The 25255-nt window shown below is 42.2% G+C and overlaps 1 protein-coding gene across 3 annotated transcripts in view; it reads left to right on the top strand.

Annotated features, from left to right (window-relative positions):
- Window positions 1-25255, top strand: part of exoc2 (exocyst complex component 2) — a 323421-nt gene that overhangs the window by 241085 nt on the left and 57081 nt on the right. For all 3 annotated transcript variants that reach the window (XM_072509914.1, XM_072509916.1, XM_072509915.1), the window contains exon 23: window positions 20298-20439. In XM_072509914.1, coding sequence (XP_072366015.1) covers window positions 20298-20439 — 142 coding nt within the window. The remainder of the gene's footprint in view (window positions 1-20297; window positions 20440-25255) is intronic.

Here is a 25255-nt window from a genome sequence, read left to right as displayed (position 1 = left end):
AAATGCAGCTTTGAAATGTTGTCCTTGCAAAATACCTATCTTAGAAGAGTTAAATCTGAGTTTTGCAGGTGCAAAATTCTTGTCAAGCTTTATGCCAAGCATGGTTAACTGGTCAGTCCATTTTGTGAAGCTTACTACATTTCATACCCCATTCGGGCAATACCGTTCAGGCTATCTGTTAACTAGGATCTCTTTCAAACTCACATGGATCGTAATACAAGCACTATGCAGATGGCATGATTGTTGTGGCAAGAACATGACTGTGCATATCAACATAAAGATGATCAATTTCTTTGATTCTATATATTCCAGTGCATTTCCCAGTCCAAGTAAAATAGAGAATATTAAGGCCATGCCAACTCTTCAAGATCAGGACAATCTTCAAAGATATCTAGGTCTCATTAATTTTTTGTTTCCATGCATGCCCAATTTTGCTTAAATATCTTCATCGTTAAGGAATTGTTTCAAAAAGATGTGCCTTTCCCATGGCACACGGACCACCAATACCCCTTTGATACACTGAAACAGTCATTACCAGAAGCATCAACATCACAATTTTGTGATCCTAGGGAGACAACTACCTAGAAGGTAGATAACTCCCTGGTATGGGACAAAAAGACAAACCGATTGCATTTGCTTCAAAATCTCTGTCCGTAATGCAACTCAACTGCTCAACATCAAGTGGGAAACGTCTTTCGTGTTTGGAATCATGCGTTTCTAGACCTATCCATTTGACAAAGATTTATGGTAGAGATCAACCACAGGGCACTGCAGATGATTTGGCAAAAACCACTGACCAGTGCACCACCAAAATTGACTTCATTTACCACACTCTGAATTGACGTATGTAGATAGCAAACCCAATTTAGCTTTCCTTTTAAGACCCCATCTCATGACTTTTCTTATTTTAGTGCTGCCTGTTTCTCCCATTTCTTTACAAACTTGTTTTTCCTCTCTGACGTTACCTCCTGGTTCTGATACCACACCAATTGAGTTTAAACCCTCCCTAAAAGTACTAACAAACTGTCCTGCATGGATATAGATCTTGGCTCTTTTCAGGTTAACATGAACTACCTGCACAGTAGCCATATCCCCAAAACCCATCCCAATGGTCCAGGAATCTGAAAGAATCCATCCTGCACCATCTCTCCAGCCATGCAATCATCTGTTTTACCCTCCAATTTCTATACTCACTGGTGCATCCAAAAGAAATAATTTGGAGGTCACTACTTTTAAGATCCTGCTTGCTAGGTTTGAGGTTTTGCCTAGCTTCCTGGAATCTGCCTGCACGACCTTATCCTGTGTTCTATCCATGCCGTAGGTACTGATATGGATCATGATAGTTGTCTGTTTGCTCTTCCACCTTGAGAGTGTTGTGCAGCCGCTCCATGACATCCCTGACCTTAGAACCAGGGCAACAACATACTATCCTCGATTCTTGTTTGCAACCGCAGAAAACATCTGCCTGTATGGAATTAGAATTTGTTGAATTTCACGCTAAAACAGGATTCGTCAGAGGAATATGAACCTCCCAAAAGATGCAGTATATGCCACAAAGGTCTGCTTGTGCCATGCCTTTTTCAACTCCTCTGGTCCTGTCAAGTTATGAATGTCTAGTTAGTCACTAGTTTTACCCATGGGTATGAATATGTTTATTAAAGCACCTGAGTGGGCGGGTAAAGCCCTGCGGGTGAAGAAGGTGCTGCTGGAGGGGGGGGGGGGGGTACGGATTAGCTCTCCCGAATTTCATGAACAATTATTGAACAGCGAACACAGCTATGGATAGGAAATGGATAGTGGGGGAGGGGTCGATGTGGGAGCAGAAGGGGAGGCAGACTCCTGCAAGGATACAAATTTGGGGCACTATTGACAGCGCCTTTGCCGTTCTCGCCAGCCAGGTACTCCACAAGCCCGGTGGTAGTGGCGGCCCTGCGGGTGTGGGGGACAGTGCTGGCAACACCTGAGTTTGGAGGGGCCTTGGTTTGGGCACCAATCTAAGGGAACCATCGGTTTGTTCCGGGGGTGCTGGATGGAGGTTTCGGTGGTGTTAACGGGCGGGGATTGAGCGGTTTGGGGACCTATTCGTTGAGGACAGCTTTCCGAGCTTGGAGGAGTTGGAGGAGGAATTTGAGTTACCCGCTGGAAATGGGTTCTGGTATTTGCAGGTGAGGCACTTTGTCCAGAAGCAGGTACCGTCCTTTCTTCACCTGCTGCCCAGGGGCTGCAGGACAAGAACAGGAATAGGGGAAGGTAAAGTGTTGGAAATTTACAAGGAATTGATGAATTGGGAGGGAGCCCCGATAGGAGTAGTGAAGAACAAGTGGGAGGAGGGTTTGGGTAGGGAGTTGGAGGCTAGGCTGTAGGAGGAGACCCTGAGGAGGGTGAATGCATCCTCCTCATGCTCTAGGTTTAGCCTTATCCAGTTTAAGGTGGTCCACAGCGCAACAGGGCACATATGACGGTGGCCAGGATGAGCAGGTTTTTTGCGGGGTTGGAAGACAGATGTGTGCGGGTGGGCCCGCGACTCACATGTTTTGGGCATGCCAGAAGCTTCGGGGGTTCTGGAAGGGGTTTGCCGACGTTATGTCGGAGGTCCTGAAGGTGAAGGTGGACCCGAGTCCAGAAGTGGCGATTTTCAGAGTGTCAGAAGACCCGGAGACCAGGGGTGAGAGAGGCCGATGTTTTAGCCTTTGCCTCCCTGGTAGACGGATATTAGAATGGAGAGACTCGCGGGGGGTTGGGGTTGGGGGGGGGGGGGGGGGGGGGGGTGACCTGGTAGAGTTCTCAGGCAAAAAAAAAAGAGGGAAGGGTTTGCCTGGAGGTGGCAGCCATTCCTTGGCTTCTTCGAGAAAAGTTAAGGGGCGAAATTCTCCGGTATTGGCGCGATGTTCGCCGACTGGCGCCCAAAACGGCGCAAATCAGTCAGGCATCGCGCCGCCCCAAAGGTGCGGAATGCTCCGCATCTTGGGGGGCCGAGCCCCAACCTTAAGGGGCTAGGCCCGCGCCGGACTAATTTCCGCCTCGCCAGCTGGCGGAAAAGACCTTTGGTGCCCCGCCAGCTGGTGCGGAAATGACATCTCCGGGCGGCGCATGCGTGGGAGCGTTAGCGACCGCTGACTGCATTCCCGCGCATGCGCAGTGGAGGGAGTCTCTTCCGCCTCCGCAATGGTGGAGACCGTGGCGAAGGCGGAAGGAAAAGAGTGCCCCCACGGCACAGGCCCGCCCGCGGATCGGTGGGCCCCGATCGCGGGCCAGGCCACCGTGGGGGCACCCCCCGGGGCCAGATCGCCCCGCGCCCCCCCCCCCAAGGACCCCGGAGCCTGCCCGCGCCGCCTTGTCCCGCCGTAAGAGAGGTGGTTTAATCTACGCCAGCGGGACAGGCATTTTAGCAGCGGGACTTCGGCCCATCCGGGGGGGGCCGCCAACCGGCGCAGCGCGATTCCCGCCCCCGCCGAATATCCGGTGCCGGAGAATTCGGCAACTGGCGGGGCCGGGATTCACGCCAGCCCCCGGCTGTAGGGGGGTTTTCAAATGGGAATGTTGGGGAGTGGGGGGCGGGAAGGTGGGGTGTTAGGTATTTTGCTGAGTTGGTTATTTGCAGCCCTGATGACTTGCTTTGTTTTGTGATTTTGTTTGTTGTGTAAATATGTAAATGCCTCAACAAAATATTTCTCAAAAACAAAATTAAAGCACCTGAGCGTATGAAGCGGTGCCAAATGATAATGTGACTAATATATTATTGGTAATATGATGTGTGAATGCTGCACTGCTTTATTTGTCAGGTTGAAATGGATGTGCTTTGTGAAATTTCATAGAACGTGTTACACGAGATGGGTTGTTCAGTACCTGACAATTTGCAGTACTCAGTGCAAACCCATTGATTTGGCATGGTATCGTCAAACAGTTTGACCATATGGTATACGATGTGAGCTGATACTGTAAACCATCTCCTCCTCCCTTATACTAACCCCAAGCCTTTCAAATCAGCTGTCATCCCCTTCCTCCACATAAAACTCATCCTCCGTCATTGAAAACTACAGCCCCATTTCAAACCAAGACCCATTAGTGACCACAGGGAGGGAGGATGAACAAACCAACCATAGTACTATTGTGCAAGGGAGCATTGACGTTGGAGGATTAAAAAGGGATGTAATGGTCATAGCTGACAATATAGTTAAGTGGATATTTTCTTGACAGCACAATTGTAAAAGGGAGAAATCTCCCATAATATTTTCACCAAAATGTGCATTTATTACAGCAGCAGTAGCAACACCATTGTTTAGGGAGTTTTTCAAAGAAAGAAAAGGTCATGGTGAGTGGTGATGTTTTCCCTCTTCCTCATAAAGATGAATCATTTTCTGATCAATGAGAATCCTTCCGGTCTTTACTTTGTGACTTTCATTGTAGTTTCCAGAAATTCAATTTCTGTTTACAAGATGGACATTTCAGAATAGTGTAACAAGTTTACCTTGCATTTGATAGCTCATTGACAGCTATTTCTGTTACTCATACCTGATGCGTCAACGTGCTGAAGAAACCACAATTTGAATGTTGAGATAGTATAGTCAAAGTTAGTGCTGCTATTGTCCTGATTAACATAGATTATTTAAGTGTACCAAAGCAGTAGTTTTGGATTATGCCAGTAGAATTCATGTCGTCATTCGGCATCTCTGTTTGCACACCATTAACTTCAGCGTGTGAATTGCTAGGCATGTTTCACAGGTTTGTAGTACTAAAGTTCTGGCTGATGCTTACAGGATGATTAATATTCAATTTCTTCTTTGGATCGGTTCTTTTCCATTAGAGGCTGGGGATTCTGCTGTGAATGACTCACCAAATTTCTCAACATCTTTCCATCGTCCACAAGGCACAATTCAGGAATATGTTGGAATACTCTCCCTATTAAGTGGATGAATGCAGCTCCAACAACATTCACGAAGCTCAACACCTTCAAGAACAAAGCAGTTAATTTGATTAGCACTCCATTTACCATCTTAAACATTCACTTCTTCCACCACTGGCACACTATGGGTATGGTGCGCACTATCTATAAGATGTCCTGCAGCAACTCACTAATGTTTCCTCAACAGCATCTTCCAGTCTCATGACTTTCTATCACCTGTAACCATCAGTGGTACAATTAGTGAGTCGGAAGCTCTAAGTATAATTTATTCTCCTCCAATCCATTGTCTTCTGTAGCACAGTTATGGATTAATTATTTGTGTATTACGTTGTCAATTATTGTGGACAGGATTTAACAAAACATCCCCTGCATAAAGGGGGTTAATGCAATTTAGCGGCTGGTGCTATGAAGATCTAAGAACCATATTAGTATTGCTGTTGATTTATGATGTAGAACAAAAGTAAGCTTTAGAGTAAGAAAGAAGCTATAAGGGGTTCCCCCTTCCTTTTCCATCCCCCTCCCCAACCCAGAAAATTAAGTTTATCTACAACCCCTGTTTTGCTCCGACAGCACATTTTCCATTGAAGGCCGTGGTTAGTGGGTTTCCTGATTCACACCACAATGGGTGATTATGGTGAAGCAATTACCCTTTCATCAAAGTAAATGGATGATAAACATAGCGATAATAACAGGATCTGGTATAGGTTAAGTAGGTCGTTGGTAGTTATTTTACATGAGAACTGTTTTTTCTCCCAGTAGTAGAACTTCCAGTATTTAGCCCACATTAACACAAATATTCATCACTAATTCTTTCCAATTGAGTTTATCAGTTGAGCAAATACTAGTTGTCTGCCCTGTCACACACTCATTTATTGCTGCATCTATTTGACTGGAAGGACACCCAGGTTACTTGTTAGTTGTATTTTACAGACCATTTTAAGTAAAAGTTGTTCATAACTTTCAGAAGTGAACAGTGTCAGAAGTATAAAAAAAGAGTTTGGGAGAACCCATCAGTTATATAGCAATATTGCTTTGCTGCTGTTCTAGCCAAGTAGAAAATATTGGTTTTTGTTAATATGGAAAATTCAATGAAGAACTGATGCTTACTAGGCACAGCATCATAGTGTAGATAAATGTTGCATTTGATATATAAAGAAGAAAATACAGTGGTTTAGGTATGTAATAAGTAATTATTATTAAAGATTTTACGCAATCAGCCTCAATTTGTTCACAAAATACTTTAGAACAAACAACTTTTAGTTTTTAAAATGTTGCATTAATCATGAGCTTAGAACTCCTATCAGTTCTTATTGGAAAACATTGGCTTTTAACTAGTAGTGATGTAAATATTATTTTAATATTTCAATGTAAGTTTAATGCTTTTTTCTATATTCATTTATATGTAACACAGACAAAATGTGACATGGGGGGGATTAAAACATTAGCAATATTGCTGTGCAACTTAAATAAGATTTAGGATTAATTAAAATTAACTTTTAATAATGTTATCCAGGGATTGTTGGTGAGGCAAAAATTTAAGGATTTGTATAAAAGTGGTACCTCTAACTTAGTTGCAGTACAAATTATAGGGCTGGAGGAGAGTACGTCGATAGGAAGGGGTGAGGCCATGGAGGAAAATTATAAATGTGTTCTTTGACTATAGATGGTGAACAGCAGACGCTTTCCTTTTGCCATGATTTATTGTTCATTGACTTCACAGAATCCCAGGAGGAGGCCATTTGTCCCATCATGTCTGGGCCAGCTGACTTGGTTGAAACTTTCACTGAACAAAATATAGCTGCAGTATCAATGTTTCTAGAAATTATTTTGAGGATTTCTTCTATGTTTCGAAAACGGCAGGTCCACTCAGCCCCCTGCGCAGTTTTCAGGAACCCTGAATCCCATTCGGGAACAAAATATTTGGTCTAGTTAAAAAAATTTCCCCAAATATATTATCGCACTTTGCAAATATGTCATAATTTACACTATTTGAAACTAGATGCAGTGAACAAATATGATATTACAATGTCTTTAGTTTTATTGTGTTCTTAGATTTTCACATTTGGAGACCGTGAATCTTTGCCTCTGGAACCTAAATTAATCCATTGAACCTTTGGATACATGGCTGAATCTAATACTATCAATGTAATGTCATGATGGAGAGGTATGAGGAATTTGGGTCTAGAAAGGAGTCCAAGATGAAGCAGACAATATAAAAGGTTTAAAACAGAATTAAGAAAATATAAATATTTAAGACTGCTAGCAGCAGAGTCAAAGGGATATACCCACATCTGGCTGAGTGACATGCTCCCATTCAGCCCGAGGGAAGAGATCCATTGTCTTTCAGGACATTCCGGCATGACCAGCCATTATCCTATTAACAGAGTCTGATGGCCCAATGGTCCGTCAATGGAAGGCTAGGTGCATATGAATGTAACATGCAACATGTAATAAAAACTGCCAGGGAGAGAGAAAGCTTTGAAAAAGGAGTGTGAAGAGATGTCCTAACAGAAGAAAGATTGTTTCCTGAATGTAAATGCTTCCTTTGCCTGGGTGTTTAAGTGGAACCAGAGCTATTTTCTATGCACAGTGTTGTTTGACGGGAACTAAAGTTAAAGTTAGAAACTATATGTAATCTGTAATCTGATAGTGTTCGAACTGTGAAGTTTGAAAGTATATATATGATTTTCTTTTGTTTTAATAAAGTTTTGTTTATAAAATAACCAAGCCCTATTTCTTATATTATAAACAATCTTTCTGCATAGTCTTAACACTTAAAAACATTGCGCGCCTGGTTTAGTATCTTAGCTATTGTTGAGTGTTGACCAGTCGCCGTAACAATAATGTATTAATAAATAAAAATACCATCTTGTTTTTAGAATGTTAAGTGTTTTATGGACATTGCTCGAAATTTTGAATTTCAGTAAACTGTCGCGAACACACTTGAAGTAGTTGCCTGAAAAGAGGTTTCGCTGATCGTTTAATCCAGCAAGTATTAGCCATATAGACCAAGAGGGTTTCAGGTTTCATCTGTGTTTATATGTTATGAGGTACTATAAAGTACTCTGTTTCCTGCTGATTTTGTTTGTTTTTTCATTTTGTTTGTTTCAAATTACATTCTGTGTTTATTTAAAAAGAGTCTATCTCTTGGAATAATTGACATAGTATGCTCCATGTCTCCTGAAGGTGCTGATTCCTGCTGGGAGATGGTTCTGCGACCTCATGCCAATGCTTGTTTGATTTATGATGTAGGACGTAACTAAGCTTTAGATAAGGCAGAAACAATAAGAGATTCCCACTCGCTTCTCCCCCCCCCCCCCCCCCCCCCCCCATATTTACCTATATTTGAATAGTTCATGTGTGTGAGCCTTAAAGGCTGAACTTCAATCTTTCTCACGCTACTTTCACATGCAAACACATTTCAGTGCACATCATTGAAAAGTGATCAAAAATATTTTTTTCTCCCCCTCTTCCTAACTTGATGGCACTGGAACCAATTTTATGCCCTTGAAACATCACTTGCTGGAAACAACTAACCCAAATTAGGGTTATGATGGGACAAACCAGCAGTTGGGCCCTTCCTGATCTCTGGAACTCAATGACTCTCTGTATAAACTCACTGAGCCATTAGAAAACAGTTGTTTGTCTTTGCCAAAATAATAACTGCTTTTTCGAACAGTACTTTGCAGCATGATAGTAAAGATTGGGTTTAAACCTTTAATCCTTTCAAATTTTGTACAATCATAGAATTTACAGTGCCGTAGGAGGCCATTCGGCCCATCGAGTCTCCACCAGCCCTTGGAAAGAGCACCCCACTTAAGCCCACACCTCCACCCTATCCCCGTAACCCAGTAAGCCCACCTAACCTTTTTTGGACACTAAGGGCAATTTATCATGGTCAATCCACCTAATCTGCACATCTTTGGACTGTGGGAAGAAACCGGAGCACCCGGAGAACGTGCAGGCTCTGCACAGACAGGAACCCAAACCGGGAATCGAACCTGGGGCCCTGGAGCTGTGAAGCACCAATGCTAACCACTGGGCTACCGTGCCATGTTTCAGGCAGGTTGTGCTAAGTGTACCCTGAGGTCTTTTTGATGTGTTCCGACTTGTTTTGTAATTCTTTTTTTTTATATAAATGTTTTTTATTGGATTTTTGAACAGAGTATATTTTGCCATTATGTACACAGGATATGATTGATATATATATAAGTAGGCATCCGTTTGTGCCGGCGAGGCACTTCTGGAGGGCAATCCTCGAGTGGGTCTGGTGCCGGTGTTGCCCTTCGCTTCTCCCAGCCGGATTTGACCCTATGCAGTGCTTCGCTCCAGAGTCCCCCCCCTATCTCGACCCCCAGGTTCTCCTCCCATTTCCTTCTTGTTGCGTCCAGTACGGTGTCGACCCTTTCTACCAGTCGGTCATACATGTCGCTACAGTTTCCTCTCATATGCTTGCGTCCAGTAACTCTTCCAGTAATGTCTGTCGTGGCGGTTGTGGGTAAGTCCTTGTTTCCATTTGTAGGACGTTTCTGAGCTGCAGGTACCTTAGCTCGTTCCCCCTGGCCAGCTGGAATTTCTCCGTCAGTTCGCCCAGTGTCACAACCCTGCCGTCGGTGTATGGGTCAGTGTCCCGTCTTCCTGTCTCCTCCGCCTTTTGAAGGTGGCATCAGTCAGTGCTGGTGTGAACCTATGGTTGTTACAGGTGGGAGCTTTGTCCGACATTTTGGTCAGGCCAAATTGCTGCCGCAGTTGGTTCCAGGACTGGAGGGTGGCGATCACTTTGTGGGTCCGAGTTGTAGAGGAGCAGGCCATCTGCATAGAGTGAGACTCTGTGCTCACTGCCGCCACTTTGGATCCCCCTCCAGCTTTTTGCCGTTCTGAGCACAATTGCTAGTGCCTCGATCGCTAGGGCAAACAGCAGCGGGGACAGTGGGCATCCTTGACTGGTGCCCCTGTGCAGCTGGAAGTATCGGGAGTTGATGTTGTTTGTCCCTACGCTCACCATGGGAGCGTTGTATAGGAGTTTTACCCAGGAGGTGAATCCTGTTCCAAGCCTGAACCGCTCCAGTACCTCTGAGATATTTCCATTCAACTCTGTCGAAGGCCTTTTCTCTGTCTAGGGAGCCGATCACCTCTGGTGTTCTCTCCCCTGAGGGGTTCATCACGTTCAGCAGGGGCCTGATATTGGAGGTAAGCTGCCTACCTTTGACAAAGCCCGTCTGGTCTTCTGCGGCCACCTCTGGCACGCAGCCTTCTAGCCTTTTGGCTAGAACCTTGGCCAGTATTTTGGCATCTGCGTTCAGCAGTGAGATCTGTATGACCCACATTCTGTTGGGTCTTTATCTTTCTTAGGTATCAGCGAGATTAAGGCCTGTGTTAGCGTGGGTGGCAGTGTGCCCTTGGCCAGCGAGTTGTTTTGTAATTCTACTGTATTTCCCCTGTTTGAGAGCTAATTTTAATTATAAGATTACTGTTCAGAAATTATTTTCTACTCATTTGTAATTTTTGCCCCAGAACGTGTGCAGTAGTAAATTTGGATTTCAACAGACGTTATCTAAATATTTTTAATGGGACAGCAGTATTGTTCATTCCAAGCACAAAAGGCATGGCATATATACACAATTTAAAAGATGGAACAGTATCTGCAGAGTTAGTGGTTTTCTATCATCTATGCCACCAATACTGTTTTGCCCATCTCCTATTTGGTTGCTAGTTGTGCGAAAATGCTTTCGGCCACAGTTTAGTCATTGTGGTTTTGATTATCCTATGTGACTGTTCAACTGATTACTTCTTTTATTGGAAGTATATCCAGATTCAAGTAAATCTGCTTGTTTGTCATGAAAGCCGGTGATTTAGACACTGGCTGCAGACTAATTGTGAGCAGTTTAGATAAAGTGTGGAAAATTGCACCCTAGTTTACAGTAAAATTGATTCATCCGGCTTCAGATTGCCACATTGTGTTCTGCATTGTGGGTACGCCGCACCCATTTTTAAAATTCCCATTAAAATGTGCTGAAAACGAACTGCAATCCCATGATAAATAATAACACTTCTCACACTTAATGTATTGGTCCTGTACATTTTTCAATGAATGAATGGTGACCCTTAAAATTATTTTTCTGGAAATTTGTGTATTAAAGTAATGGGATGGTCAAATCATATACTATAGAATTTCCTTGGATTGTTTAACGTAGTGATGAATAAAGCTGGAGAATATAGAACAGGAATTTTTTAAAGAAAAGCTTTATGGCATTAAGCTTTATAATATAAACAGAAAAACAGTATTTGTGATTGTCAAATGTTTTAATAGTAGCAATAAAGTGTAAACAAAGCTTGCAATCATTTGATGTAAAAGATAATGGATTAACATGTGTAGCTTAACAGAATGTGATGATAGCCTGTCACTGAAATTCCTGAACTTGAGAAGACCTTTTATAGTCATTGGCTCATATTGAAAGTATCTTTTTCTCTCATGTTGTCTAAAATCCTGTTGTTTCTTACAAATGAGTGATAATGAGATGGTTTGTGTTTCTAAGGGTATTTTTATATATATAATATATATATTGTATGGTCTAGATTCTCGTTAAATTTAGATCAAATATATTTTCTATCGGATCATCTTTTCACTTTGAGACATAGATTTATTACAGTACAGAAAGAGACCATTCAGTTCATTGAGACCTTGCTGGCTCGCAAGAGAGAAGTCCAGTCAGTCACACTCACCTGCTTTATTACCAAAGCCCTGCAAGCTTAAGTGCCCATCCAACTTTTGTTTAAAATCACTAATTGTCTTTGCTTCCATTGACCTCCTAGACAGCGAGTTCTAGGTCATTGTCACTCACTGCATAACAAAGGTTCTTCCTCACATCCCCACTGTATCTCTTGCCACAAACCTTAAACCTTTGACCCTAGTCCTTGCACGTTCAGTTAATAATAGAAACAGCTTTTTTTGTCCATCTTACCTAAAACTGTCATAACCTTTGTACCCTTCTATCAAATCTCCCCTCAATCTCCTTTGTTGCAAGGACAATAATCCCAGTGTCTTTGCCTGAATCTTGTAGCTAAAGTTCGTCACCCATAGGACTAATCTGGTGAATCTCCTCTGCGCCCTCTCAAGGATCCTCCTATCCTACTCAATGTGTGGTGAACAGAACTGGTGGAATACTCTAAGTTGTGGTCTAACTAGAGCTTTATAAAGGTTCAGCATAACTCCCCTGCTTTTGTATTCAATCCCTCCATTTATGAAACCCAAGATTTCGCTCTTCAATTTACCCTTCCTCAGAGTTCTATACACATACAGAGTTCTATACACATGCATACCTAGGTCCCTCTCCCTGTACTGTACCATTAATTCACATTATCTCTCCCTGTTATTTCTGCTCAAATGTACGACCTCAAATTTCTCTATGTTAAATACCGTTTACCACCTGTCTGCTCACTCCGCTAGCCTATCAATGTCCAGTTACAGCCAAATTGAATCATCATCAATCTTTGCCACTGCTCCAGGTTTGGTAACATTGGCAAATTAAAAAATTTTACTCTGTATTCCAATATCCAAGTCATTTATGTATACAAACCAGCTGTGGTCCTACAACTGGCCTTCGGGCAAAACCACTGTCTACCATCGTTTGCTCTGAAAAATTGGATCATTTACCACAACTCTGTTTTCAGTCTTTTAAGCCAATTTGTTACCCTGACTGACTTTGACCCTGCTTCTCCATGATCCTTAGTTTGTTAACCAACCTCTTCTGTGGTAGTTTTTGAAATACTTTCTTCAAATCCAGAGAGATAACATCCATCGCTTGCATTTCATCAACCTTCTCTGTCACTTCATCCAAAAATTCTGTAGATTAGTCAAACACAATCTGCCTGTTACAAATAGAATCATAGGAATTTGAAGCAGAAGTGGGCAATTCAGCCCTTCGAGCCTGCTCCGCCATTCAATCAGATCATGGCTGATCTCTTCCTGGTCTGAAATCCACTTCTCCACCTGTTGCCCATATCCCATTAACCTGTTTTTTAATCAAAATATATCTATATGTTTCTTGAAACCATTTAATGACTCCAATTCCACCGCACTATGGGGCAGCGAGTTCCACAAATTCATCACCCTCTGCGAGAAGTAGCTCCTCCTCATCTCAGTTCTGAATCTACCACCTCTCAATCTATATCTGTGATCTCTCGTTTCAGATTTTCCCACAAGGGGGAACATTTGATCTACGTTTACTTTATCAATCCCATTTAATATTTTATACACCTTGATCAGATCCCCTCTCATCCTTCTAAACTCGAGCGAATATAAGCCCAAATTGTTTAATTTTTCCTCAAAGGTCAACCCTTTTGTCATGTGAGAGTACCTTTAAGAAATGGGTGTTTATCAAATAGCTGTAGTGGGTGTACCTTTAAGAAATGTGTGTTTATTAAATAGCTGCAGTGATGTCAGAGTGTGGGTGGAGCTGGGTTTTGGTCTGTGACTTTTTACTTTCACTTTGAGCTAAAAGCTGGTGTGTGTCTGTGTTTTAGTTTCGTTTTCAGAGTTGGAGCTGCATCCAGCCAAACAAGGTGTAATTTCGATCTCTCTCTGCATGTAAAGAATGTCTTCAGATCATTTGCTAATTTGCCTGGCTGGTTTTGCTGAGAGCAGTTTAAAAGTGCCTGGCTGTTTTGCTGGAGCTGAAGGCAACCAAGCTAATATGTCTCTGCCATTCTACAGAAAATATATATATCCTTTAACCTGATGTGATACTGTTTAAAGGTGTTAAGTCTCTTGGAAGTTTGATGGAACATTTTAAGGAAGTATTTACTATTGCAATATTTTCTGAGTTATCTTTGAAGCAAGGGGTGTTAAGAGATCCAGTGTTTATTTAAGATGTTAAGTTGAGTTCATGGAATGAACAGGGTTTTGTGTTTAAAAACCCACGTGTCCATAATTGTAATCCCACACCTAGGGAAAAAGCCTCGTGCTCAGAAAAGCAACAAATCCATTAAAGGGAGAGAGGTTGGTTGAACTCCATGATACATTTTGGGATTCTGAAAACGCCTCGCCCATAACACCGACAATGAAGTGCCAGTGACGGGGGGAGGGGCAATCGTTTCTTGCGTTTGCGTTGATGTGAAATGCAACTTTGGCCTCTCGCAATATTTTCTGCTCTCTTTAGACGCGAACAGGAACAGAAAACCCGGCCTTTACTATTTTACATTTTCAGCGGTCTTCAGAGAATGCTCCCACCTTGGCTGTATCCTACATGCATCTGCAGTGCCCACCTCTCCCGGTAGGGCTACCAGCTGTTCACAGCTTTGAATCTCCGAATGGGCATCCCACCTGCCATCCTTACTTGGATGGTGAACAAGGACGTAACCAGTTAAATGGCCTGCCCCTCCCACCTGTAAGGTTGCAACAGTATGTGGACAGCCAACCAATTGGGGTCGGAACCCACTTTTGGACCCGTGAGCAGGAAGATTGCAGAGGTGGTAAAATTCCACCCTATGATTCTTAGTTCAAGACTCTCCAGTCAATGGAAAAAGTCTCTTAGATGATTTGACAGCTAGAGGTGCAGATACACACACGCACTGATGGACACACAGCAAGACCAACACACACAACACTGCAGCCAATCACCAGTTAGAGCACACTCATTATAAAGACAGGGGGCATCAAAGTTCCCGCTCATTCGGGATGCAGCCTTCTACAAGGACAGAGCTTACAGCTTACATCACAGGTCCTCACCATGTGCTGAGTGCATAGACTGGTTCGGACAGGCATAGGTCTTTAGTTTAATCTAACATCGTGTTAACCCACAGTGAAAGTATGTTCAACAGTTTCTAACTTAATAAAATAGTGTTGCACTATTTTAAGTTTTGGTGGCCTGTATGTGTTCCACGGATCCAGAACACCCAACACATCAGATACTAAAAATTTTATGCATTTCAATGTGATCGCTTATCGTTCTTCTGAACTCCACAGAATTTAGGCCCATTTGACTTGAACTCTCCTCATAGAACAGCCTTCCCATTCCAGGAGTCAATTAAGTGAACCTTTGATGCTCCTCTTTTCAGGCATGTATAACTTTTGTTGGATAAGGGGATCAAAACCTCTGTGCAATATTCCAGGAGCAGTTTCACCAAAGCCCTATGTAATTATAGCAGGACTTATTCCTGTACAACCCCCTTGCAACAAAGGCTAGCACGCCATTTGTCTTCCTCATTGCCTTGCTGCACCTGCACGTCAACATCGATATCGCAGGATTCAATGATCAATGTTAACACAATTCTTAATAATAGGAAAAATTGGGTCAAAGAGTGACCAGAAATGTGTGACGACGAGAATTAACATTTGTAGATGTGAACTACATGCAGATGTATTTCATACATTCTATGAAAATCTAAAGATATAGCAATAGAAAGAGGGCACAGTATGAATATTTGGAGACTTATTTCCCAGACTGTAGACTGAGAAAAAGAACAACATTTCATCACTTTCACCCAGTACTACTTGCACTTCTGCACTCTGATCAGGTTTGATTGTAGCTGTCTACAATAAAGCTTTCTATTCTTTACCAACGCTACTTGCTAGTGGATAGCCGCTTATCTTAATTACCTAAAAAAAAATTAGATTTTCTCTCTTGTGGTAATAGAACATGAAAACTCCTGAAACATAGAACAGTTCTCCTCCTACAAGCTTGAAGTACCTGGTTGCCAGTTTTAATATTAAAAAGACCTCTAAGTTAACCAATGAGGAAATGTCCCTACCCACATCTGTAACATACTCTGTGGGAGTTTAAAAGAAGAAATAAGAACATAAGAACTAGGAGCAGGAGTAGGCCATCTGGCCCCTCGAGCCTGCTCCGCCATTCAATGAGATCATGGCTGATCTTTTGTGGACTCAGCTCCACTTTCCGGCCCGAACACCATAACCCTTAATCCCTTTATTCTTCAAAAAACTATCTATCTTTATCTTAAAAACATTTAATGAAGGAGCCTCTACTGCTTCACTGGGCAAGGAATTCCATAGATTCACAACCCTTTGGGTGAAGAAGTTCCTCCTAAACTCAGTCCTAAATCTACTTCCCCTTATTTTAAGGCTATGCCCCCTAGTTCTGCTTTCACCCGCCAGTGGAAACAACCTGCCCGCATCTATCCTATCTATTCCCTTCATAATCTTATATGTTTCTATAAGATCCCCCCTCATCCTTCTAAATTCCAACGAGTACAGTCCCAGTCTACTCAACCTCTCCTCATAATCCAACCCCTTCAGCTCTGGGATTAACCTAGTGAATCTCCTCTGCACACCCTCCAGTGCCAGTACGTCCTTTCTCAAGTAAGGAGACCAAAACTGAACACAATACTCCAGGTGTGGCCTCACTAACACCTTATACAAATGCTTGCATTTATGTTACAACTCGTGACATCCCTTAAAAATATCTCTAGTGTTTTACACAACTTATTTATGAAGTGCCATCACTATTGTTATGTAGGTAAATACAGTTTCCTATTTGTACAAAATACCCTAAAAACAACAATAAGGGAAAAGACCAGTTAATCTGTTGTGGTTGAAATTTGTTTATTGACATTCCTGGCCTTTTACAAACAATGGAATGTTAACTTTTATAATTTAACGTTTCTTGTGTGGTATGGCACCTCTGACAATGCAGCACTTCCTCAATAATAATCTTTATTAGTGTCACAAGTAGGCTTACATTAACACTGCAATGAAGTTACTGTGAGAATCCCCTAGTCGCCACATTCCGGCGCCTGTTCGGGTACACAGAAGGAGAATTCAGAATGTCCAATTCACCTAACAAACGCATCTTTCGGGACTTGTGGGAGGAAACCGGAGCACCCAGAGCAAACCCACGCAGACACGGGACGAACATGCAGACTCGGGAATTGAACCTGGGACCCTGGTGCTGTGAAGCAACAGTGCCAACCACTGTGCTACCTTGCCATCCTCTGAATATTGCACTGAAGTATTAACTCTGATCATGTGCTTACGTCCGGGAGTACGATTCAAAGTCATAGCTTTCAGACTTACGGGCAAGATTGCTACAAGCAGTCTGATACTAACATTTTTAGCATTAACATCAGTCTACTACAATGTAACATCAAATTTTTTTGAAAAACAGATCGGGCATGGAATGGTTCAATGACGACTAAAATCTGTGCTTCGAACCACAGCAGCCTCTGCTTAGTTACAGACCATGGCCAATCCAGAACCCTTTTTTTGTATTTTTTTCAATGACGAGGGAGAGACCAGGGGGACAAAAAAACTGATCGATACTGGCCATAACTATTTGTCACTCTGATGATACCAAAAATGCATGGGTCTATGTATCAGGAAAGGAGTGGGTTTTCTCCGGTTTCCTCCCACAGTCCAAAGATGTGCAGGTTAGGTGAATTGGCCATGTTAAATTGCCCCTTAGTGTCCACAAGTTTAGGTGGTTATTGGGTTACGGGGATAGGGTGGGCGCATAGGCCTAGGTAGGATGCTCTCTCAGAGGGTACTGCAGACTTGATGGGCCTCCTGCACTGTAGTGATTCTATGATTGACAGGCTGGGTTTCTTGAAAAGAGAAGGCTAATAACCTAATGGAGGTCTTTAAATTATGAAAAGTTTTGTCAGAATGGAGGCAGCGAGAATGTTTTCTTTTGTGGACAAGAGCATAATCAATATAATTTAGCTACCAAGAAATTTACTAGGGAAATCAGAAGAAATGTCATTACTTGGAGTGGTAAACAAAATGTGGATTCACTCCCGCAGGAGTGGGTGAAACAAATAATATATACATGGATGCATTTAAGGGAAAGGACAAGCATTTGAGGGAGAAGGAAATAGATGGTTACAATGGTCGATTTAGATGAGGAAAGAATGGAGGGGGCTTGAATGGAACATAAACTGGTTGGACCAAATGGCCTGTTGCTGTTCCGTGTATCCTATGTAATCCGATGTAAATAATTTTTAAGCTGGGGTTTATTGAGAAAAAATATCTTTAGCTTGTACAGACCATCGCCATCCAAATACCAATTGTAATTCATCCATTTTTCTCTTTTTTCCCCCTTTCTCTCCTTTTTTCACCCCCTTTCACAATCTAAGGATACATTCAACATTTCTCAACATTTAACAATTTGGCAAAGAAGGGAGTTTTTGGTCCCTTTATATTATGATGTTGCTATGATATAAAAGTATTTGTTTCCCATGGAATTAACTGCCAGGAAAACAGAATGCAGCAGATAATAAAGAAAGTGAATGGAATGTTGGCATTTATAGCTAAAGGGATAGAATATAAAGGTAAGAAAGTGTTTTTGCAACTATACAAGGCATTGATGAGACCACACCCGGAGTATTGTGCGTAGTTTTGGTCCCCTTATTTGAGGAAAGATGTCGTGGCATTGGTGGCAGTTCAGAGGGAGGTTCACTAGCTTGATTGCAGAGATAAGGAGTTTGTCGTATGAATGGAGATTGAACAGTTTAAGCCTATACTCTAGTGTTGAGAAGAATGAGGGGAGATCAAATTGTGTTATACAAGATGATAAAAGATATGGATAAAGTAGACGTGGAATGGATGTTTCTTCTTGTGGGGCATTCTAATAGTCTCAGGATAAGGGGTAATAAATTAAAAAAAGAATTGAGGAGAAACTGTTTCCCAAAGGGTTGTGAATCTGTGCAATTCGCTAACTCAGAGGTGGAGGCTGGGACAGTGAGTAAAGTTAAGGAGGAGTTGGACAGATTAGTAATGGGTTGAAGAGTTATGGAGAATGGGCAGGACAGTGGCATTAAGGCCAGGATGAGATCAGCCATGATCGAATGGCGGAACAGACTCGATGGGCCAAATGTCCTAATTCTGCTCCTATAACTTATGAAGATAAATAGCACTCACATTGGAATAATAATCCATAGTTCAGCCTTTTGATGAATGCCTCAATAAACCATTTGAGGATCATGTTCACACCAAGTGGAGTAGGTGGATGGTTGTTGTTGAAGAAATCTTCACACAGTGATAACGTGTGCTGCCCTGCCTGATGTTTTGTGTAGTTTCTTCATCAAAGTGTGAGGTGCAATTAATGCACAAACTGCCATCAGATCATTATAAAGAATGCAAAATATCCAATTAAAAGGATGGAGAGGAAGATGATTTGTTGTGAAGGGATGATTCTGAAACTGAAAGTGCCACATCTGATCTAGAGTGTGTGGGATTCTTATTATAATTCCTAAGCCAGGGCAGCATGTGGTGCAGTGGTTAGCACTGGAACTGCGGTGCTGAGGACCCGGGTTCGAATCCCGGCCCTGGGTCCCTGTCCGTGTGGAGTTTGCACATTCTCCCCATGTCTGCGTGGGTTTCACCCCCACAACCCAAAGATGTGCAGGTTAGGTGGATTGGCCACGCTGAATTGCCCCTTAATTAGAAAAAAAATAATTGGGTACTCTAAATTTAGAAAAAAATTGCCATAGTCAAAGTGACTCGGAATGAATTTAATGAACTCTTGTGTCAGATGCCAAAGACAATGAATTTGATGGGTCTCAAAATGCTTTTTTTGTGGTTAAAAGTAGCTTTGTACAATTAATTTATTTGATAAATTGTGCCACATTAATTTAGTATAAACCACCAATGTTATTTTCATACTTCAAAAAGGGGTGACCACCTTCACAGGCAGTTCACAGTTCATACCTTGCATATAAGTCAACCCCAGTTTTTGGTACGGTTTTTGGATGCCTCAAAAGGTCAGCGTATATGCTGGTATTTAATTAATAATTTTCTAATTTCAAAGTGACCGAATCAAAGATGCTCCTTTCCAAATAAAAAGAATAATACTGCAGATGTTGGAAAGCAGAAAAGGTTGGAAACGCAAGTTAGATCAGTTAACATCCTTGCAGTTAAGGTGATTAAGAAGGCATACAGGATACTTCCTTTATTAGCTCGGACATAGAATATAAGAGCAGGGAGGTTACGCTAGAACTGTACAAAAGCTATAAGGCCACAGCTACAGTAACACATACAGTTCTGGTCATTGCCTAGCAGGCAGTATGTGACCACGCAAGAGAAATTACAGATGAGATTGAGGAGGAACCGAAGGCTGGAAAATCCCAGGCACACCGGCATATTAATACGATCAGATGAATTGTTGGAGGGACAAATATAAATGAAGCAAACTAATCTGCTTGTTTCCTTAAGTTATATTAATTTGCCTACCTTTCATTCTTTTAATTTTGTCAGTGGGTATGCATTCAAATCATCAGCTGCCTGCGCTGACCACAGATAGTAGTGGAGTTGCTATGTTCCCCACTGCTGTGTTTTCCAATCATTTGACAGAAACCATCCTTTTCTGAATTTGTTTCTAACTTTATATGTTTTGTTATTCTTTGGAAAACCTTCTGAAGTTGTGCAATTTCATATATGCAGGTCAGCATTGATGCAGTCAAGCACCTGGATCAGAGGCTTTTCGAAACTTATATTGAACTAAAAGCAGATCCGATTGTTGGTTCTCTAGAGCCTGGGATTTATGCAGGATATTTTGATTGGAAAGACTGTCTTCCACCAACAGGTATGTTGTACTAACAAAGAACAATACAGCACAGGAACAGGCCTTTCGGCGCTCCAAGCCTGTGTATTCTATAATCTGCAGCTGTGAAAACTGATATTTGAAATTTCAGTAAAACGTCTACCTTTAATTAATTTATTATATCTCCTGCCATGTACCACATTGGAACAGGAAGTTGGCACCCATTCTCTCCATAGGCGCGAGCGTGGTGCTGCTGACTTTATCATTATGTGCCCCTTGTCTGTCGAATTGCTCATGCCATTTGCCACTTCGCTTGCTGCCGTTTTGCTCGCTGTCCCACTTCCCTCTTCGCTGCTGTCATTACGCTCGCTGTCCCAGTTGCTGCTTCACTCACCATCCCCCTTTCCATTCGCTCGCCGTACCACTTGCCACTTTGCTTGCTGCCATTTCGCTTCCCATACCATTTGCTGCTTCGCTCACTGCCCCACTCAATGCTATACACAGGACCTCAACACTTCAATAAAGAAACCTTGTACTTTCAACAGTTATCTAAGTTTTAATCAAACTGTGCTTTCTAGTGTTACAATTAGTTCAATATAAAGTTCTTTGATGTAAGCAGTTACCTGTGGCATCGGTGACAGTGACGTCACAAGCTCATTGACTCCGTTTGCAAGGAGTGCAAGCCCTGCAGTTGCCTTGGCAGCAAGCCCAGCCTGATTAATTTTACTGCAGTATATTGAAAGGTAATGCAAAAAGAATTGGTGCGCAAGAAATTATTTAATAATTTACTGCACTTCCATGTGAAGTATCTTTTGTGCTTTGTATATCACTTAAGATATATAACTTGGAATTTACTGCAGTTTAGACCTCATTACCAGACGAGCATTTATGATTTACTGTAGCTTTCCCTGTTAATTAATGCAGATATTAAAATTAAAGCAATTTTGTTAACCCCTTTAAAATGGTGGACTGAGACATGTAAGCACGTATCAAGCATGCATTCACTATTATGGCAGCAGTCATCTCTATGTTGCAAGTTTGTTGTATGCGTCATGATTACTTTTGTGGAATCTAATGTTTACAAGGCATGTTATAAATGTAATATTGCAGAGGCTAAAAATAACTATTTGATTCCTCCAGTTGACATTGACCTGCATTTCTAGATCAACCACACTGGGCAAACTTCACACCAAATGCACCCGTATCTCCACCTCACAATACAGAGGGTTTAAATGCTTCACGGCTCAGTTTTGGCCCAAGCATTCCATTTCCTGCCTGTTTATTTACTCTAGGCAACCTTTGAACAAGCAACCATAAAATGCTAATCCCACAATTTCATATTCAGAGCTACAGCAATGCAAGATATTCCCTTCTCTTTGGCAGGCTCTTGGTAAAACGCCTAATTCAGGATTAGAACTCTTGCAGCCATTAAGAAATGATCCTGAGGAAATATTGAGCCAGCACACAGGAGCATTTCTGTAACCAAACACCAGTCCCAGAAAATATAGCCCCATAACTTTATTATTAAATGCTTTGAGTTTAATATAAATTTTGTTTTACCAGGCTGTGGCAATGAATTCTATTTTGGCCCATCCTTATTACGTGGGTAGAGAAAAAAAACAGAACTTTTGCCAAGTCTCAATGCAGATAACCTAACTTTGAAGAATGTCATACTCCATGGGTAGAAATATTTTGCCAGTAGGTTTATTTGAGTCTGTTGTTATTGTTACAACTGGCTGGTGTCGGCAATGGCTCGGTAACACTCTCTTCAAGTCAGAAAGTTCCAGGTTCCACACACTCCAAGGCTTGAAGATAAAGGTCAAGGTTGACACTCCATCGAGTTGCTAAGTGAGCAAATGAAATGTTGAACTGAAGCATTTCTCAGCTATACCTAAAGATTCCCCTATCACTATTTCAGATGAAGAACAGAGGAATTGTCCCTGGTATTTGGCGAATATTTATTCCTCAATCAACATAACTAAAAAAATGATTATCTGGTCATTCTCATGTTGCTGTTTGTGGGAGCTTGTACCGCATTTCCTACATTGCAGCAGTGACTACACTCGGAGGTACTTTGTTGGTGAGAATGGGATTTGGGATATCCAGTGGTCATAAAAGGTGCTATTCTGTGTTTCTGACATTTTATTTCGTGGAATAAACACATTTTATGAAGTAGACTAAATATAATGTATACCGAAAAGATGTTGAGAATTTGAGCATTGTTCCGTAACTTTCCAACCATTGGTTTCACTGGGAAGAAGTAGTGGGCTAGCTACACCCAAATTCCTGATGCATGTTCCATGTCCAGATTGTGAATTTGTAAAGGTACCTGTTATGCATTAGATTCCCCTAACAATTAAAGAGAGACTTATACCGTTGGGATGGTTTCCACCTGAACCGAGCTGGGACCAGTGTTCTGGCGAAAAGAGTAAATAAGGTGGTCAATAGGACTTTAAACTAAAGATTGGGGGGAAGGGAAAGTCAGGGAACCAAGAGGTGAAGTAATCAGTGGGAAGCGTAGCTGCTTAGGAATACAAAAAAGCATGAAAAGACAAAACTCAGGAGAGGTTACGATAGTCTCCATCCCACAAAATATGACACAGTGTATGGAAAGGCTCAGTAAACCAAGGTCCACCACACTAAGAAAACAAAAAGGGACGGTCAATAGAGAATTAAAGGTGCTATATTTAAATGCGCGCAGTGTACGGAACAAGGTAGATGAGCTTGTGGCCCAGATTGTGACTGGCAGGTATGATGTGGTAGGCATCACAGAGACATGGTTGCAGGGGATTCGGGACTGGCATTTAAACATCCAGGGATTCACAACCTATCGAAAAGACAGAGAGGTGGGCAGAGGGGGTGGGGTTGTCTTGTTAATTAGGAATGAAATTAAATCAATAGCACTAAACGACATAGGGTCAGATGATGTGGAGTCTGTGTGGGTAGAGCTGAGGAACCACAAAGGCAAAAAAACCGTAATGGGAGTTATGTACAGGCCTCCTAACAGTGGTCAGGACCGGGGGCACAAAATGCACCACAAAATAGAAAGTGCATGTCAGAAAGGCAAGGTCACCGTGATCATGGGGGACTTCAATATGCAGGTGGACTGGGTAAATAATGCTGCCAGTGGACCCAAGGAAAGGGAATTCATTGAATGTTTACAGGAGGGCTTTTTGGAACAGCTTGTGATGGAGCCCACGAGGGAACAGGCCATTCTGGACTTAGTGTTATGTAATGAGCCAGACTTGATTAAAGATCTTAAAGTAAGGGAGCACTTAGGAGGCAGTGATCATAATATGGTAGAATTCAATCTCCAATTTGAAAGAAAGAAGGTAGAATCAGATGTAAAGGTGTTACAGTTAAATAAAGGTAACTACAGGGGCATGAGGGAGGAACTGACGAAAATCGACTGGGAGCAGAGCCTAGTGGGAAAGACAGTAGAACAGCAATGGCAGGAGTTTCTGGGCGTAAATGAGGACACAGTACAGAGGTTCATCCCAAAGAAAAGAAAGGTTATCAGAGGGGGGATTAGACAGCCATGGCTGACAAAGGAAGTTAGGGAATGCATCAAAGCAAAAGAGAAAGCCTATAATGTGGCAAAGAGTAGTGGGAAGTCAGAAGATTGGGAAGTCTACAAAAACAAACCGAGGATAACAAAGAGAGAAATAAGGAAAGAGAGGATCAAATATGAAGGTAGGCTAGCCAGTAACATTAGGAATGATAGTAAAAGTTTCTTTAAATACATTAAAAACAAACGGGAGGCAAAAGTTGACATTGGGCCGCTCCAAAATGACGCTGGTAATTTTGTGATGGGAGACCAGGAAATAGCTGAGGAACTAAATAAGTACTTTACGTCAGTCTTCACAGTAGAAGACATGAGTAATATCCCAACAATTCCGGAGAGTCAGGGGGCAGAGTTGAATATGGTAGCCATCACAAAGGAGAAAGTGCTAGAGAAACTAAGAGGTCTAAAAATTGATAAATCTCCGGGCCCAGATGGGGTACATCCTAGAGTTCTAAAGGAGATAGCTGAAGAAATAGTGGAGGCGTTAGTTATGATCGTTCAAAAGTCACTGGAGTCAGGGAAAGTCCCAGAGGATTGGAAAATCGGTGTTGTAACCCCACTGTTCAAGAAGGGAACAAGGAAAAAGATGGAAAATTATAGGCCAATTAGCCTAACCTCGGTTGTTGGCAAGATTCTAGAATACATTGTTAAGGATGAGATTTCTAAATTCTTGGAAGTGCAGGGTCGGATTAGGACAAGTCAGCATGGATTTAGTAAGGGGAGGTCGTGCCTGACAAACCTGTTCGAGTTCTTTGAAGAGATAACCAATAGGTTAGACCAAGGAGAGCCAATGAATGTTATCTATCTTGACTTCCAAAAGGCCTTTGATAAGGTGCTTCATGGGAGACTGCTGAGTAAAATAAGGGCCCATGGTATTCGAGGCAAGGTACTAATATGGATTGACGATTGGCTGTCAGGCAGCAGGCAGAGAGTTGGGATAAAAGGTTCTTTTTCGGAATGGCAACCGGTGACGAGTGATGTCCCGCAGGGTTCAGTGTTGGGGCCACAGCTGTTCTCTTTATATATTAACTATCTAGATGATGGGACTGGGGGCATTCTGGCTACGTTTGCCGATGATACAAAGATAGGTGGAGGGGCAGGTAGAATGGAGGAGGTGGGGAGGCTACAGAAAGATTTAGACAGTTTAGGAGAGTGGTCCAAGAAATGGCTGATGAAATTCAGCGTGGGCAAGTGCGAGGTCTTGCACTTTGGAAAAAAGAATAGAGGCATGGACTATTTTCTAAACGGTGACAAAACTCATAATGCTGAAGTGCAAAGGGACTTGGGAGTCCT

This window comes from Scyliorhinus torazame, chromosome 6 (genome assembly GCF_047496885.1).
Source record: "Scyliorhinus torazame isolate Kashiwa2021f chromosome 6, sScyTor2.1, whole genome shotgun sequence".
Lineage (NCBI taxonomy): Eukaryota > Metazoa > Chordata > Chondrichthyes > Carcharhiniformes > Scyliorhinidae > Scyliorhinus > Scyliorhinus torazame.
Note: the sequence above shows the minus strand (reverse complement) of the source record. Positions and strands in the feature narration are given on the sequence as shown.